The 15,115-nt window shown below is 45.0% G+C and overlaps 1 protein-coding gene across 1 annotated transcript; it reads right to left on the reverse strand.

Annotated features, from left to right (window-relative positions):
* Nucleotides 1-547: 547 nt before the first annotated feature.
* On the reverse strand, nt 548-14,149 carry LOC144674312 (uncharacterized). The gene is made up of 2 exons (XM_078535730.1): nt 13,665-14,149; nt 548-7,363 (listed from the first exon to the last, which is right to left on the reverse strand). The coding sequence occupies exon 2, from the start codon at nt 7,252-7,254 to the stop codon at nt 6,049-6,051; it is 1,206 nt and encodes a 401-aa protein (XP_078391856.1). The 5' UTR covers nt 7,255-7,363; nt 13,665-14,149; the 3' UTR covers nt 548-6,048.
* Between the last annotated feature and the right edge of the window lie 966 nt (nt 14,150-15,115).

The raw sequence follows: 15,115 nt of genomic DNA on the forward strand, positions 1-15,115 counted from the left end.
AAAGTCCAGAAAGGTGTTGTTTAAATCAGTGCATCCCAAACTTTTTCCCAGTGTGACCACAGTTTAATGCCTCAGACTTCGTGTGACCCCAGAGTGAAAATTTGAAGGGATGAGAATTGTGACAGGGGAGGGGGTGGGGGGTGGGGGTGCTTCAGCTGTTGAGCGGGTTTGGGGGGGATTATTAATGTATTTGAACTCATTATTAATGTAATAGCGTCCTGATTATTCATTTATTTATAGGATGCTGATTATTGACACAATGGCAAATAACTTAAATGTGACAGGATTCTGATAGTTGATGCCATTGGACTCTGATTATGAATTGAAATAACTCTGATTATTAATGTATTAGTATCCTGATAATTGCAATAATTTCCTGATTATTGAAGCAATAGGCAGCTGATGATTAAACACGGTTTCACAGTATCTTTACAGTGCAGAAGGAGGCTATTCGGCCCATTGAGTGTGCACTGGCTCTCTGAAACAGCATTCCACACAGTCGCACTCATCCCCCTAACCTTGCACATTCTCTCTTTTCAGGCAGCAATCCAATTTCCTTTTGAATACCTCGATCAAACCTGCATCCTCCACCCTTTCAGGAAGTTTGTTCCACACTCCAACCACCTTCTGGGTGAAAAATAATTTCCTCATATCATCTCTTGCCAATTATTTTGAATCTGTGCCCTCTAGTTCTTGATGTTCTCCTGAGTGGGAACAGTTTCATTATTTATCCTGTCCATACCCCTCAGGATCTTGAATACCTCTATCAAGTCTCCTCTCAGCCTTCTTTTCTCCAAGGAAAACAGTCCCAATCTCTCCACTCTATCCTCACAGCTACAGTTCTTCATCCCAGGAATCACTCTTGTGAATCTCCTCTGTGCTCTCTCCAATGCCTTCCTATCCCTCCTTAAGTATGGTGCCCAGAACTGGACGTAGTCCGCCAGATGAGGCCTAACTAGTGTCTTAGACAAGTTCAACATGACCTCTTTACTCTTGTACTCAATGCCTCTATTAATAAAGCCTAATATACTATATGCTTTATTAACTGCTCTCTCAACATGCCCTGCCATCTTCAATGACCTATGTACATATACAGTGAGGTCCCTCTGTCCTGCACCACTGTTAGAGGCTCTCCCTTTATTTTATACTGCCTCTCCATATCTTTCCTGCCAAAACCAATCACCTCACATTTCTTTGCATTGAACTTTATCTGTCACATTAATACAACTGGAATTATGTAATTTGATCCTGATTATTAATGTAATTAGACTGTGATTAATGTAATAGGACGCTGATTATTTATACAATAAGATCCTGATTGTTGATGCAATCGGCACCAGACTATTAATGTAATAATATCTTGATTATTAATGAGTTGGGATCCTGAATCTTAAAGTAATTGGACTCTGATCATTAATGTAATAGGAACCTGAACATTGATGTAATAGGATCCTTATTATTAATGCAATAGGATTCTGATCATTATTGTAACAGTGTCCTGGTTATTGATGCAATATGATCCTGAACATTAATGCATTACAATCCTGATTATTAATATACTATTATCCTGATTATTAATACATTATGATCCCTGTTATTGAAGAAGTCGGCTTTCCAGAAAAAACGAACACCTGTACAATGTGCACAACCTTTTCCACAAATTTTATTTGCAGCAGCAATTGCGCCTGAGAGAGGAGGCCATTAGGCCACGCCCACCAACAAAAAAACCGTGAGGATTTAAAGGGGCCTCACAGCTGTCAGGAAACAGTTGGAGCTCCACGGCAGCCATTGCTGCCTCGGAGCTAGCGAGCCCAAAATCTTGTCTCACACCCCACTGGGGTCACGACCTTCAGTTTGGGAAGCCCTGACTTTCACTGGGACTATAAAATGGGAACTGGCTTTGAAAGCACTTGTTACAGTCCTAAGCATTTAAACCCTCTCTCCCTCCAGTACGAACTCATTGATGTGTTTGGAGGCTGGATGACCGAGTGAATCCCTTCCCACACATGGAGCAGGTGAACGACCTCTCCCTGGTGTGCATGCCCTGATGACTTTCCAACTCAAATTGAATCCCTTCCCACTGTCCCCACATTAACACAGTTTCTCCCTAGTTGACCGTGCTTGTGTCTTAACAGGCCAGATGTTCGGCTGAAACCTCCTTCAGTGATGTGGGGAAAGATTGGGGGGAGGTGGGGGGGGGTAGTGGGATAAACTGGATCACTCTTTGAAAGAGCCAGTGCAGATTCAATGAGCTTCTGTGCTGTACTCTGATGAGATCCTATGATTCTATAACAGGATAATGATTCATAATAAATACCATACGATTGAACCATAGAGCTCAGAAGGTGGCCATTCAGCCCATTGTGTCTGTACTGTCTCTCTGAAAATGTTGCCATTCTGTCCCACTCTCCTGATCTTTCTTCCAAGCCTTGAAAATCTTTCCTTATGAAGTAAAAATCCAAATCACTTTTGAAAGTTACTATTGGATCTGCTTCCACCAGTCATTCAGACAATATGTTCCAGATCAAAAACAAAAATTGCTGGAAAAACTCAGCAGGTCTGAGAGCATCTGTGGAGAGAAAGACAGAGTTAGCGTTTTGAGTCTGTATGAATCTTCATCAGTTTTTCCAGCAATTTTTGTTTTTGTTTCAGATTTCCAGCACCCACAGTATTTTGCTTTTATATTAATGTGTTCCAAATCATCAGAACTCACTGAGTAAAATAATCTCTCCTCATCTTCACCCTGGATTTTTTGCCAATTATTTTAAATCTGTTTTCTGTGGTTACCAACCATCCTATCAATGGAAACAATTTCTCTCTATGTAGATAAAAACTCCTCAAAAATGTCCACACCTCTGTTAAATCACTCCTTAATCTTCTCTGCTCTAAAGAGAACAATCCCAGCTTCTCCAGTCTCTCCACATAACGGAAACCCCTCATCCCTGATACTATTTTGGTCAATTTTCCATGTACTCTGTCCAAGGCCTTGACATATTTCCTGAAGTGTGGTGCTCAGAACTGAACACAATATTTGAGCTGAGGATTAAAAAGTGATTTATAAAGTTTCAGTGTGACTTCCTTGCTTTTGTACTTCATGTCTCCATTAATACATGGAGGGCCCCCATTAGCTTTTCTTAAACAATTTGATCAACTTTTCCTGTTACCTTCAAAGATTTGTGTCCATACACTCCCAGGTCACTCCGTTCCTGCACTCTGTTTAAAATTGTACCATTTAGTTTATACTGCCTCTCATTCTTCCTTCCAAAATGTATCATTGACTGTGAGTCACTTTGGGATGTTCTGAGGGTGTGAAAGATTTGAAATGAACACAAGATCTTTATCCTCCACATCCTGTCCACAGGGGAGTTCTCCTGGTGCAGTGGGACCAACATTCGTGTTTTAACTAACACCACCAAAAAAAACTGGATTAATCGGTCACTCTTCTGATTGCTGTTTGTGGAACCTTGCTGTGTACAAACTGGCTGTTATGAAACAGTAATAACTTGTAGTTATATAACAGGATTATTATAATAAAACGTCCCAAGGCACTTCAGAGGAGTTTCATAAAGTAAAAATTGGACACTGAGTCACATAGAGTGATGTTATGACATAGCATGTGGTAAATGCTGAGCTGTTCAAATCCCAGAGGGAAACTTGAAACAACTTTCACAACTAATTTACAATTTGTATGTTTCGAGATGCAGGCTTTGAATTCAGTAATAACAGGACCACCGAGTCTTAAGAGGTTTTTATAAAACTAAATTAAACATTTATTAACAAGAAAAATGATTTTTAAGCACACACATATGTCTACAAATTATCACTATAATAACTTCTAAACCCTCTAATTAATTTAACTCCCAGTTACACCTCCATAAGGCAACAGTAAGACACACAGGTTTTAAAAGGCTCAGGCAAAGCAAACAATACCCTGAACAGTTGAATTCAAAGTGAGTTATCTTAACTTCAGTCCCTAGAGGCAGCAGTTTGGTACATACAGGCTGAAGGCGTTTCACCCTTGTTAGATCTTAAAAATGTCTACCCTTAGACACAGCCTTCGCTCCTTTGTACATATTTTCCCCTTTGAATGCAAATTCCCATTGTTTCACTATGTCTTTGCACTTTATTTTTCTGATAATAAAAGTCTCTCATAGCATAAAGTTTTACCAGTAATCTTTGGGAAAAATAAACACACTGTTCCTTAACTTCACCTGGCTAGGTGACACATTTCTCTCCTCCTTTGAAAGCAATCTAGTCTGATTTATTTAAAAATGCAAATTTCCCCCTTTACACTTCACATTCTAAAACTTCCCCATGTTTACCTAATTCACATTTCAAACCTAACTTCTCTTACATCAAAGCACCCAGACTAGCTGCCACCTCTAATTCATATAAGTCTCTCTCACACACAGACACGGACTCTATTTTACAATAAATTCCAATAACATTTTGGACATTATTATATCTTCCTGACAGTGATATTAGGGTAAATAGAAAAAACCTTGACTGGAGAGGCAGATTTTAACAAGATTTTTAATCAGGAGAGAGATGGAGAGTTTAGGGAGGGAATTTCAGAGTTTCATGCCTCAGCCCTGCCACCAATGGTGGAGTAATTAAAATCAGGGATGCTAAAGAGACCAGAATGAGAAGCACAGATATTTCAGAAGGTTGTGAAACTACAGGTTAGAGAGATAGGGAGAGATGAGGCCATGGAGGAATTCGAAAACAAGGAGCTGAATTTTCAAATTCAGGCATTACTTGACCTGGAGCCGACATAGGTCAGCGAGCTCAGGGGTGATGGTTGAATGGAACTTGGTGTGAGAAAGCACACGGGCAGCAGAGTTTAAGGTGATCTCACATTTCCACATGTGGGGTGGGGTGAATGTGAGAGGCTGGTCAGGAATGTATTGGAATTGTCAAGTCTAAAGGTAATACGGGCGTGGATGAGGGTTTCAGCAGCAGATGAGCTGGGGTGGAATGGAGACAGGCGACGTTATGGAGATTGAAATATCTGGTATAGTGATGGTGTGGATATGTGATTAGAAGCTCATCTTGGGGTCAGATCTGACACCAAGATTATGAACAGTGTGGTTCAACCTCAGACAGTTCCCAGGGAGAGGGATAGACTCGGTAGTTAGGGAACAGAATTTGTAGTCGTGATTGAAGACAATGGCTTTGGTCTTTCCAATTTTTAATTGGAGGAAATTTCTGCTCATCCAGTACTGGATGTCGGATAAGAAGTTTGATAAGTTAGTAACAGTGGAGGAATGGAGAGGGATGGTGGTGAGGTAGAGCTGGGAGTAGTCAGTGTACATGTGAAAACTAATATGTTGCTTTTGGATGATGTCACCTAATGGCAGCATGTGGATGAGAAATAGGAGAGGCCAAGGATAGATCCTTGGGTGACACCAAGTTCAAGGACTTTGGAGAGGAAAGGAGGGTTGGAGATGGGGTGGTAATTTGCCAAAACCGTGGTGTCAAGGGTTTTTTTTTCAGGAAGGGTAAGATTGGTTTATTTAAAGGTGAGAAGGGCAAAACCAGAAGAGAGAGAGAACCATGAGCAATATCAGCTAACATGGGAAAGTTAGATGGTCAGCAGTTTAGTGGGAATAGGATTGAGGGACTCTGACAGGGCATGACGGGAGATAGGAGAGAAACTGGAGAAAGATGTGAGTTCAGGGCTGAGACAAGGGGGAACTTTGGAGATGGTTTGGCCCGGTGGGCTAGTGGAAGGGAGGGATGCAGCAGAGGCAACTGATCGGATTGTCTCAATCTTAGTGACAAAGAAGCTCCATGAGCTCCTCACACTTGTTGGAGGTGAGGATGGAGGAGACGGGGAGAGGGAGAGCACTTCAAAAGGAATTGACTTGTGTTAGAGATATTAAAAGGATTAAACACTGTATTTAACACAAAGCTGATTTATTTGACTTCTATTCAGAATGTTAGCCCTTTTAACTGGCCTGGGGTTAATTAACATCAGCAGAAACAGACCCCAATGAACATGGTTCTGTCCTGGATATGATTAATGACAAAATCCAATCACTCTATTTACCTGTGAATTCGCTGGTGTCTCATCAGGTTGGATGACTGTGTAAATCTCTTCCCACACTTCGGGCAGGTAAATGGCCTCTCCCCAGTGTGAACTCGCTGATGTGTCAGCAAGGTGGATGACTGAGTGAATCCCTTCCCACAGTCCGGACAGGTGAATGGCCGCTCCCTGCTGTGAATACGATGGTGTACACCGAGGTCAGATGATGTCTTGAACCCAGTCCCACAGTGAGAGCACTTGAACGGTCTCTCGTCAGTGTGAACACGTTGATGGCGCATCAGAACCCCGGAACTTTTAAAGCAGTTACCGCAGTCTGGACATTTAAATGGTCTCTCATCAGTGTGAATACGTTGATGGGACATCAGTTCCCTGGAACTTTTATAGCATTTACTGCAGTCTGGGCATTTAAAAGGTCTCTTGTCGGTGTGAACTTGCTGGTGATTCAGCAGGGTGGACAACTGAGTGAAACCCTTCCCACACTCAGAGCAGGTGAAAGGTCTCTCCCCAGTGTGAATTCGCTGGTGTGTCAGCAGGTTAGATGACCGAGTGAATCCACTCCCACACACAGAGCAGATGAACGGCCTCTCCCTAGTGTGAACTCGCTGATGTTCAGTGAGTTGAGATGATTGCTTGAACCCAGTGCCACAGTGAGAGCACCTGAATGGTCTGTCATCAGTGTGAACACGTTGATGGAGCATCAGGTCCCGGGAACTTTTATAGCACTTCCCACAGTCTAGGCATTTAAAAGGTCTCTCATCAGTGTGAACTCGCTGGTGTGCCAGCAAGTCAGATGACTGAGCGAATCCCTTCCCACACTCTGAGCAAGTGAACGGCCTCTCCCCAGTGTGAAAACGCTGGTGTGTCATTAGCGTGGATGAGGTGGTGAATCCCTTCCAACACACACAGCAAGTGAATGGTCTCTCCCCAGTGTGAACTCGTTGGTGTGCCAGCAGGGTTGATGACTGAGTGAATCCTTTCCCACATTTGGAGCAGGTAAATGCCCTCTCTCCTCTGTGAACTCGCTGGTGTTGCAGCAGGTTGGATGACCGAATGAATCCCTTCCCACACTCGGAGCAGATGAATAGCTTCTCCCCAGTGTGACTGGGCCGATGAGTTTCCAATTCAGATGAGGATTTGAATCCCTCCTCACAGTCTCCACATTTCCATAGTTTCTCCCCTCTGTGAACGGTGCTTTTTCCTTCCATGTTCAAAATCTGATGATATTCAGGTTACAATAAATCGGACAACTCCATCAGATCCTGATTTAATGTTATGTTTCAGTTTTCCGACTGTAAATCCTCCCCTTCTAATACCCTGTGAAATTGATTTAAAACAGAGAAAAGGGAGTGAGAGAGAACCCACAAAAACACAAAGGCAGTTTGTGAAATTGAGCTGAATGAATCTGTTATTTTGTGGTACAAGCAAAAAACTGTGGATGCTGGAAATCCAAAACAAAAACAAAAATACCTGGAAAAACTCAGCAGGTCTGACAGCATCTGCGGAGAGGAACACAGTTAACCTTTTGAGTCCGAATGACTCTTCATCAGAACTAAGGAAAAATAGAAAAGAGGTGAAATATAAGCTGGTTTAAGGTGGGGTGGGACAGGTAGAGCTGGATGGAGGGCCAGCGATAGGTGGAGATTGCCAAAAGATGTCATAAACAAAAGGATAAAGAGGTATTGACGGTGGTGATGTTAGCTAAGAAATGTGCTAATGGTGACGTTAAGGGTAGAAAGCAGGACAAGCAAGGTACAGATGGCCCTAGTGGGGGTGGGGTGGGGGGAAAGGATCGAAATAGGTTAAAAGGTATAGATAAAACAATGGATGGAAATACATTTAAAAATAATGGAAATAGGTGGGAAAAGAAAAATATATATAAATTATTGGAAAAAGGGGGATTGGAAAGGGGTTGGGGATGGAGGAGAGAGTTCATGATCTAAAGTTGTTGAACTCAATATTGAGTCCCGAAGGCTGTATCCCTTCCTCCCACCCCACCCCCACTAGGGCTATCTGTACCTTGCTCGTCCTGCTTTCTACCCTTAATGTCACCATTAGCACATTTCTTAGCTAATATCACCACCGTCAACACCTCTTTGTCCTTTTGTCTTTGACATCTTTTGGCAATCTCCACCTATCAATGGCCCTCTATCCAGCTCTACCAGTCCCACCCCCCTTAAACCAACTTATATTTCACCTCTTTTGTATTTTTCCTTAATTCTGATGAAGAGTCGTTTGGACTCGAAACGTTAACTGTGTTCCTGTCCACAGATGCTGTCAGACCTGCTGAGTTTTTCCAGGTATTTTTGTTTTTGTTCTGGATTTCCAGCATCCGTAGTTTTTTGCTATAATCTTAGTGTTTATTTGACTGCCTCTTCTCTTCAAGGAATGCCTACCTTGAAGAAGTATTGCTCTTCTCTCCGATAGGATTTCCGCTTCTCTCTTTTGCCTTGTTCACCTTCATTGCTTTCCATTTCTCTCCCGGTGTTTGACAAGGTGTTTACTAAAACTCGCTTTCACAGCCATATTTCCTTCCTCAGTGACTGTCTCCATCTCCGACTTACCCCACGTGGATTTCAACTGAAATTCCATCCCTCATGTTTCGATCCCACCCAGGATTGCAGGTATCTCTGGGACATACAACGCTCCTTGGACTGCTGTTCTTGTCGCATTCCGAGATCCACACTCAGTGCCATGCACCGCCATATGTACACACTCGACCTCCCCCTCCAGCAGCACCGACGCACCCTATTTCTAAGCTGCCCTTGCCCCCAGTTTCATTTTATTCTTCGTTTCATCCGACGCCTCAACAAGAAACTTTGTCTCTTTCTTTCAGGTGCAAAGGAATGCAAGCTCCAACAACTCAACGACACCAACGCCCATCCAGGACCCTCCACCCCTGCCCGTCCCTCTGTCCCCATCCTGTCTTCCAATCCCAGCCCCGGCCGTGTATTCACCATACCCCCTGACCTTCCCCTCTCTGATGCTGAACGTTCAGTGCTCAGCAAAGGCCTAGGTTCATACCCTTACGCCCTCATCTCAATGAATTTCGGGCTCGGCACGATGCTGAACTCTTCTTCCGCCGCCTTCGTCTCCGTGCTCACTTCTTTGGCCAGGAGTCCTCTCCACATTCAACAGATCCTTTTACCCGCCTCCAATATTCTCCCTCCACCTGGACCCCTCCCTCTGGATTCTTACCTTCTCTTGATCTTTTCATTGAGAACTGTTGGCGTGACATCAGTCGTCTCAATTTCTCTGCTCCTCTCACCCACTCTAACCTGTCTCTCTCTGAACTTGCTGCACTCCGTTCTCTCAGGTCCAACCCTGACATTGTCATCAGGGTAGTGCTGTTGTTGCCTGGCGCACTGAGCTCTACCTCGCAGAGGCTGAGCATCAACTCGTAGACACGTCCTCCTTCCTCCCCCTGGACCATGACCCCACCATTGAACATCAAGCCATTGTTTCTAGGACCGTCAATGACCTCATCTCCTCTGGAGATCTTCCTTCCACAGCTTACAACCTCATAGTCTCCCAACCTTGGATGGACCGCTTCTACCTCCTACCCAAAATCCACAAACAGGACTGTCCCGGCAGACCAATCGTGTCAGCCTGTTCCTAGCCCACTGAACTCATTTCTTGCTATCTTGACCCCATTCTCTCTCCCCCTGTCCAGTCTCTTCCCACCTATGCAATTCCTCTGACACCCTACATCATATCAACCATTTCCAGTTCCCTGGCCCCAACTGCCTCCTCTTCACCATGGACATCCAATCCCTCTACACCTCCATCCCCCACCAGGATGGTCGGAGCTTTGCTTCTTCCTCGAACAGAGGCCCGAACAATCCCCATCCACCACTACTCTCCTCCGTCTGGCTGAACTTGTTCTCTCACTGAACAATTTCTCCTTAAACTCCTCTCATTTCCTCTAAATAAAAGGTGTGGCTATGGGTACCCGCATGGGCCCCAGTTATGCCTGTCTCTTTATGGGGTATGTGGAACATTCCTTGTTCCAGTCCTACTCCTGCCCCCTCCCACAACTCTTTCTCTGGTACAACGATGACTGCTTCAGTGTTGCTTCATGCTCTCGTCTGGACCTGGAAAAATTTATTAATTTTGCTTCCAATTTTCACCCCTCCATCATTTTCACATGGTTCATCTCTGACATTCCCCTTCCCTTCCTTGACTTCTCTGTCTCAATTTCTGGTGATAGACTGTCCACTAATATTCATTACAAGCCTACCGACTCCCACAGCTACCTTGATGACAGCTCCTCACACCCCACTTCCTTTAAGGACTCCATCCCATTCTCTCAGTTCCTTCACCTCCATTGCACCTGTTCTGATGATGCCACTTTCAAAAACAGCTCCTCTGACATGTCCTCCTTCTTCCTTAACCGAGGTTTTCCACCCACGGTGGTTGACAGGGTCCTCAACCGTGTCCGGCCCATCTCCTGCGCATCCGCCCTCACACCTTCCTCTCCCTCCCAGAACCATGATAGGGTCCCTCTTCTCCTCACTTATCACCCCAACAGCCTCCACATTCAAAGGATCATCCTCCGCCATTTCCGCCAACTCCAGCATGATGCCACCACCAAACACATCTTCCCTTCACCCCCCCGGCAGCATTCCGCAGGGATCGGTCCCCCCGGGACACCCTGGTCCACTCCTCCATCACCCACTACACCTCAACCCCCTCCCAAGGTACCTTCCCATGCAACCGCAGAAGGTGCAACACCTGCCCCTTTACTTCACTCCTCCTCACCGTCCAAGGGCCTAAACACTCCTTTCAAGTGAAGCAGCATTTCACTTGCACTTCCCTCCATTTAGTCTACTGCATTCGCTGCTCCCAATGCGGTTTCCTCTACATTGGAGAGACCAAATGCAGACTGGGTGACCGCTTTGCGGAACACCTTCGGTCTGTCCGCAAGCATGACCCAGACCTCCCTGTCGCTTGCCATTTCAACACACCACATTGCTGTCAAGCCCACATGTCCGTCCTTGGCCTGCTGTAATGTTCCAGTGAAGCTCAACACAAACTGGAGGAACAGCGCCTCATCTTCCGACTAGGCACTTTACAGCCTTCCGGACTGAATATTGAGTTCAACAACTTTAGATCATGAACTCTCTCCTCCATCCCCACCCCCTTTCCAATCCCCCTTTTTCCAATAATTTATATATATTTTTCTTTTCCCACCTATTTCCATTATTTTTAAACGTATTTCCATCCATTGTTTTATCTCTACCTTTTAGCCTATTTCGATCCTTTCCCCCACCCCACCCCACCCCCACTAGGGCCATCTGTACCTTGCTCGTCCTGCTTTCTACCCTTAATGTCACCATTAGCACATTTCTTAACTAACATCACCACCGTCAACACCTCTTTGTCCTTTTGTCTATGACATCTTTTGGCAATCTCCACCTATCAATGGCCCTCTATCCAGCTCTACCTGTCCCACCCCCCCCCCCCCCTTAAACCAGCTTATATTTCACCTCTTTTCTATTGTTCCTTAGTTCTGATGAAGAGTTATTCGGACTTGAAACGTTAACTGTGTTCCTCTCCGCAGATGCTGTCAGACATGCTGAGTTTTTCCTGGCATTTTGTGGGGCTGACACTAGGAAAAAGTGACCATGAAAACTGCTGGATTGTCAAAAAAACCCAACTGGTTCACTAATGTCCTTCAGGGAAGGGAACCTGACACCCAATCTGGGCTACACAAGACTCTGGCTTCTATAAGAACACAAGAAATATGGCCTGTTGAGCCTGCTCCACGATTCAACATGATCGTGGCTGATCTTGGTATTCGCTCCACTTTCCTGCCTGCACCCCATATCTCTCGACTCCCTGAGAGACCAAAAATCTCCGCATCTCAGCGTTAAATATATTCAATGATGGAGCATCCACAACCCTCTGGGGTAGAGAATTCTATTTTGACAAGAGAGATGGAGAGAGAGAAAAAGAGAGAGAAGTGGGAGAGACAGAGAGAGGGCATGAGACAAGTGGGAGAGAGAGAGAGGGATGTGCGAGAGACAGGAGGCAATGGGAAGGCATTTTATAGACCTACAACTTGAACCACAATTTGACAAAATCTCCCAAGTCCTCAACCTTGAAGGACCAGGGTAGCAGGTGTATGTGAACACCATCACCTCCAGGTTCCCCTCCAAGCCATACATATTCTGACGTCTGACATCCAGTACTGGATGAGCAGAAATTTCCTTCACTTAAATATTGGAAAGATGAAAGCCATTGTCATCAGTCCCTAATACAAACTCCATTCCCTGGCCACCAACTCCATCCCTCTCCCCAACAACTATCTAACGCTGAACCAGACTGTTCACAACCATGGTGAAATATTTCACCCCAAGATGAACTTCCAAACACATATCCACATCATCACCAAGACCTCATTGCCCGAATCCACCCAAGGCTCAGCTCATCTGCTGCTGAAACTGTCATCCATTCCTTTGTTATCTCTGGACTTAACTCTGGCTGGAGGTTCTAGAACTAAGGGCCACAGTCTCAGAATAGGGGGCCGGCCATTTGGGACTGAGATGAGGAGGAGGTTCTTCTCTCAGAGGGTGGCAAACCTTTGGAATTCTCTGCCTCAGAGAGCTGCGGAGGCTCAGTCATTGAACAAATTCAAGACTGAAATCGATATTTTTGAGATTGATTCAAAAAGTAGTGGCAGCAGAGTCTTTGAATATCTTTAAGGCAGAGGTAGATAGATTCTTGATAAGCAAGAGGGTGGAAAGTAATTGGGAGTATGCAGGAATGTGGTGCTGATGATCAGCCATGATCATATTGAATAGCAGAGCAGGCTCAAGGGGCCGAGTGGCCTACTTCTGCTCCTAATTTGTATGTTTGCTGGATTTCTCATATTAAAAACATCAAAGTACATGGGGATAGTGCAGGAAAATGTTGTTGAAATAGAAGATCTCATTGAATGACGGAGCAGGCTTTAAGGGCTGAATGGCCTATTCCACTCCTATTTCTTATATTCTCTCCTAATGCACTCCCGGCCAGCCTCCCACATTCAACTTCCCTCTAATCTTGAGGTGATCCAAAACTCTGCTGCCCGTGTGCTGACTCACACTGAATCTTGTTTACCCATCACCCCTGTGCTCACTGACCAACAAAGGCTCCAGGTAAGCACCACCAAAATTTTAAATTTCTCATCCTTGTTTTTAAATCTCTCCATGGTCTCACCCCCACTATCTCTGTAATCTCCTCCAGCCTCATAACCCTCCAAGCTCTCTGCACTCCTCTCATTCCGTCTTCCTGAGCATTCCCAATTTTAATTCCTCCATCCTTGGTGTCCACGCCCTGAGCTGCCAAGGCCATAAACTGTTGAATTTCCTCCATAAACCTCTGCCCCTCTCTATTGTTCTTTCTACCTTTAAGATTATCCTTAAAACCTACCTCTTTGACCAAACCTTTGGCCATCTGCTCTCATATCTCCTTACATGACTGTGTCTAGTGTTGCTCTATAACATTCCTGTGAAATACCCTGGAAAGGTCTATTACATGAAAGACATGATATAAATACACATTGTTGTTGTTGATTTGGACATATATCACCGTTCCTTCATCATTGTTGGGTGAATAACCTGTAACTCCTTACCTCACATCATTGTGGGAGCACCTTCACCACACGGACTGCAGTGGTTCAGAAAGGTCAAACATCATCTTCTCCACAGGTAACTGGGGATGAGTAATATCTGCTGCTGGTCTTGTTAGTGAAAGGGCAGAGGAGTGGGACTAGCTGATTTGCGCTTGCAGAGAGCCAGCACAGACAGGACGGGCTGAATGGCCTCCGTCTGCATTGTAACCATTCAATGACGAAAAACCGACTCTGGAGACCAGGGACCAGCCTCTGGAACCAATGCCCAGCCTGATACAAACCGGCTCTTCATTGATCTGGGAGCTGCGGCCCCGCTCGGTGTAAACGGGGGAGGGGGACCGGTCAGTTTATTTCCGGGGTTTGCGGTTTACACAACATGTTTCCGGAGCCTCTCCGTCCACCCGCCGGATCCATCGCTCCCTCCGCCCCGCCATCCCCCCCTTTACCCATTGTGGACCCGTCACCCCATCGCCATTACCTGCACTGCGCATGCTCCAGTCATTGCCAGGCCCCGCCCCTTCATTCACTCCGATTGGTTGGAGGACCAGCCGCATCCGCTCGGTCCTCCAGTCGTGCCCCCTCTTCCTATTGGTCCGGAGCTGCCGTCAATCACCCGGGCATTGTGACGATTTCAGACGCTGAGAGCAGCCACAGACTCAGCCTGACTTGCTGATTCTTGGCAGCATTTTCTGTTTGGGAATTAGAGCTAGAGATGGATGGTCAGTTCCCCTCTGTCCGGGGGGTGGAATTCGCACTCATTTCCCCAGTGCAGTAATTATCATGTTTACTTTACATGAGAAAGTCCCCGGTTCAATCCCGGCTGGAAACTTTGTGTTTAAAATTGCTACTGATGAGGAATTAGCAGTGAGTTTAGTTTCATGTTCAACAGGGTGACAGTTACTGTTGTCTCATTCTTTAAAAGCTCCTTCTTCACCTTTAAACAGGTAACAATAAGTGAGAGAAAACTGATCCACTCTGACCCCAAAAACAAGATACTGCAGATGCTGCAAATCCGACCTCAAAACAGAAAATGTTGGAAACACTCAGCAGGTCAAACAGCATCATTCACAGTGAATGTTTCAGGTCGTTGAACTTTTATCCAAATTGGAAAAATTTCCCAGATTTAACAGTTTATAAACAAGTCCAGAGTCAGAGAAAATGGACAGACAGAAGGAAACAACAAACGGTCTTGTGACAGAATGGAAGGCTGGTGAGAGTAAATGATAAAAGGGACAATGGTGCAAGGCAACATTGGGTGACAATGAGACAATTAAAGAAACTAATGGGACAAGTAAACATATAAGACAGGTTCAGAGGAGGGATAAATGGTAACAGCAGAATCATTACCAGCATCTACTGTCCTAAAAATGGGAGTGATGATTATGATATGAAATTATTAAAATTACCGATGAGTCTGACGAGACGAGCTGCTGTTCCTTGAGCTTCTGTTG

This window comes from Cetorhinus maximus, unplaced genomic scaffold (genome assembly GCF_964194155.1).
Source record: "Cetorhinus maximus unplaced genomic scaffold, sCetMax3.hap1.1 HAP1_SCAFFOLD_625, whole genome shotgun sequence".
NCBI classification, from domain to species: domain Eukaryota; kingdom Metazoa; phylum Chordata; class Chondrichthyes; order Lamniformes; family Cetorhinidae; genus Cetorhinus; species Cetorhinus maximus.

Excerpts from the sequence above, each read along its gene's own strand:
- LOC144674312 (XM_078535730.1), bottom strand. The coding sequence starts at position 7,254 with ATGGAAGGAAAAAGCACCGTTCACAGAGGGGAGAAACTATGGAAATGT.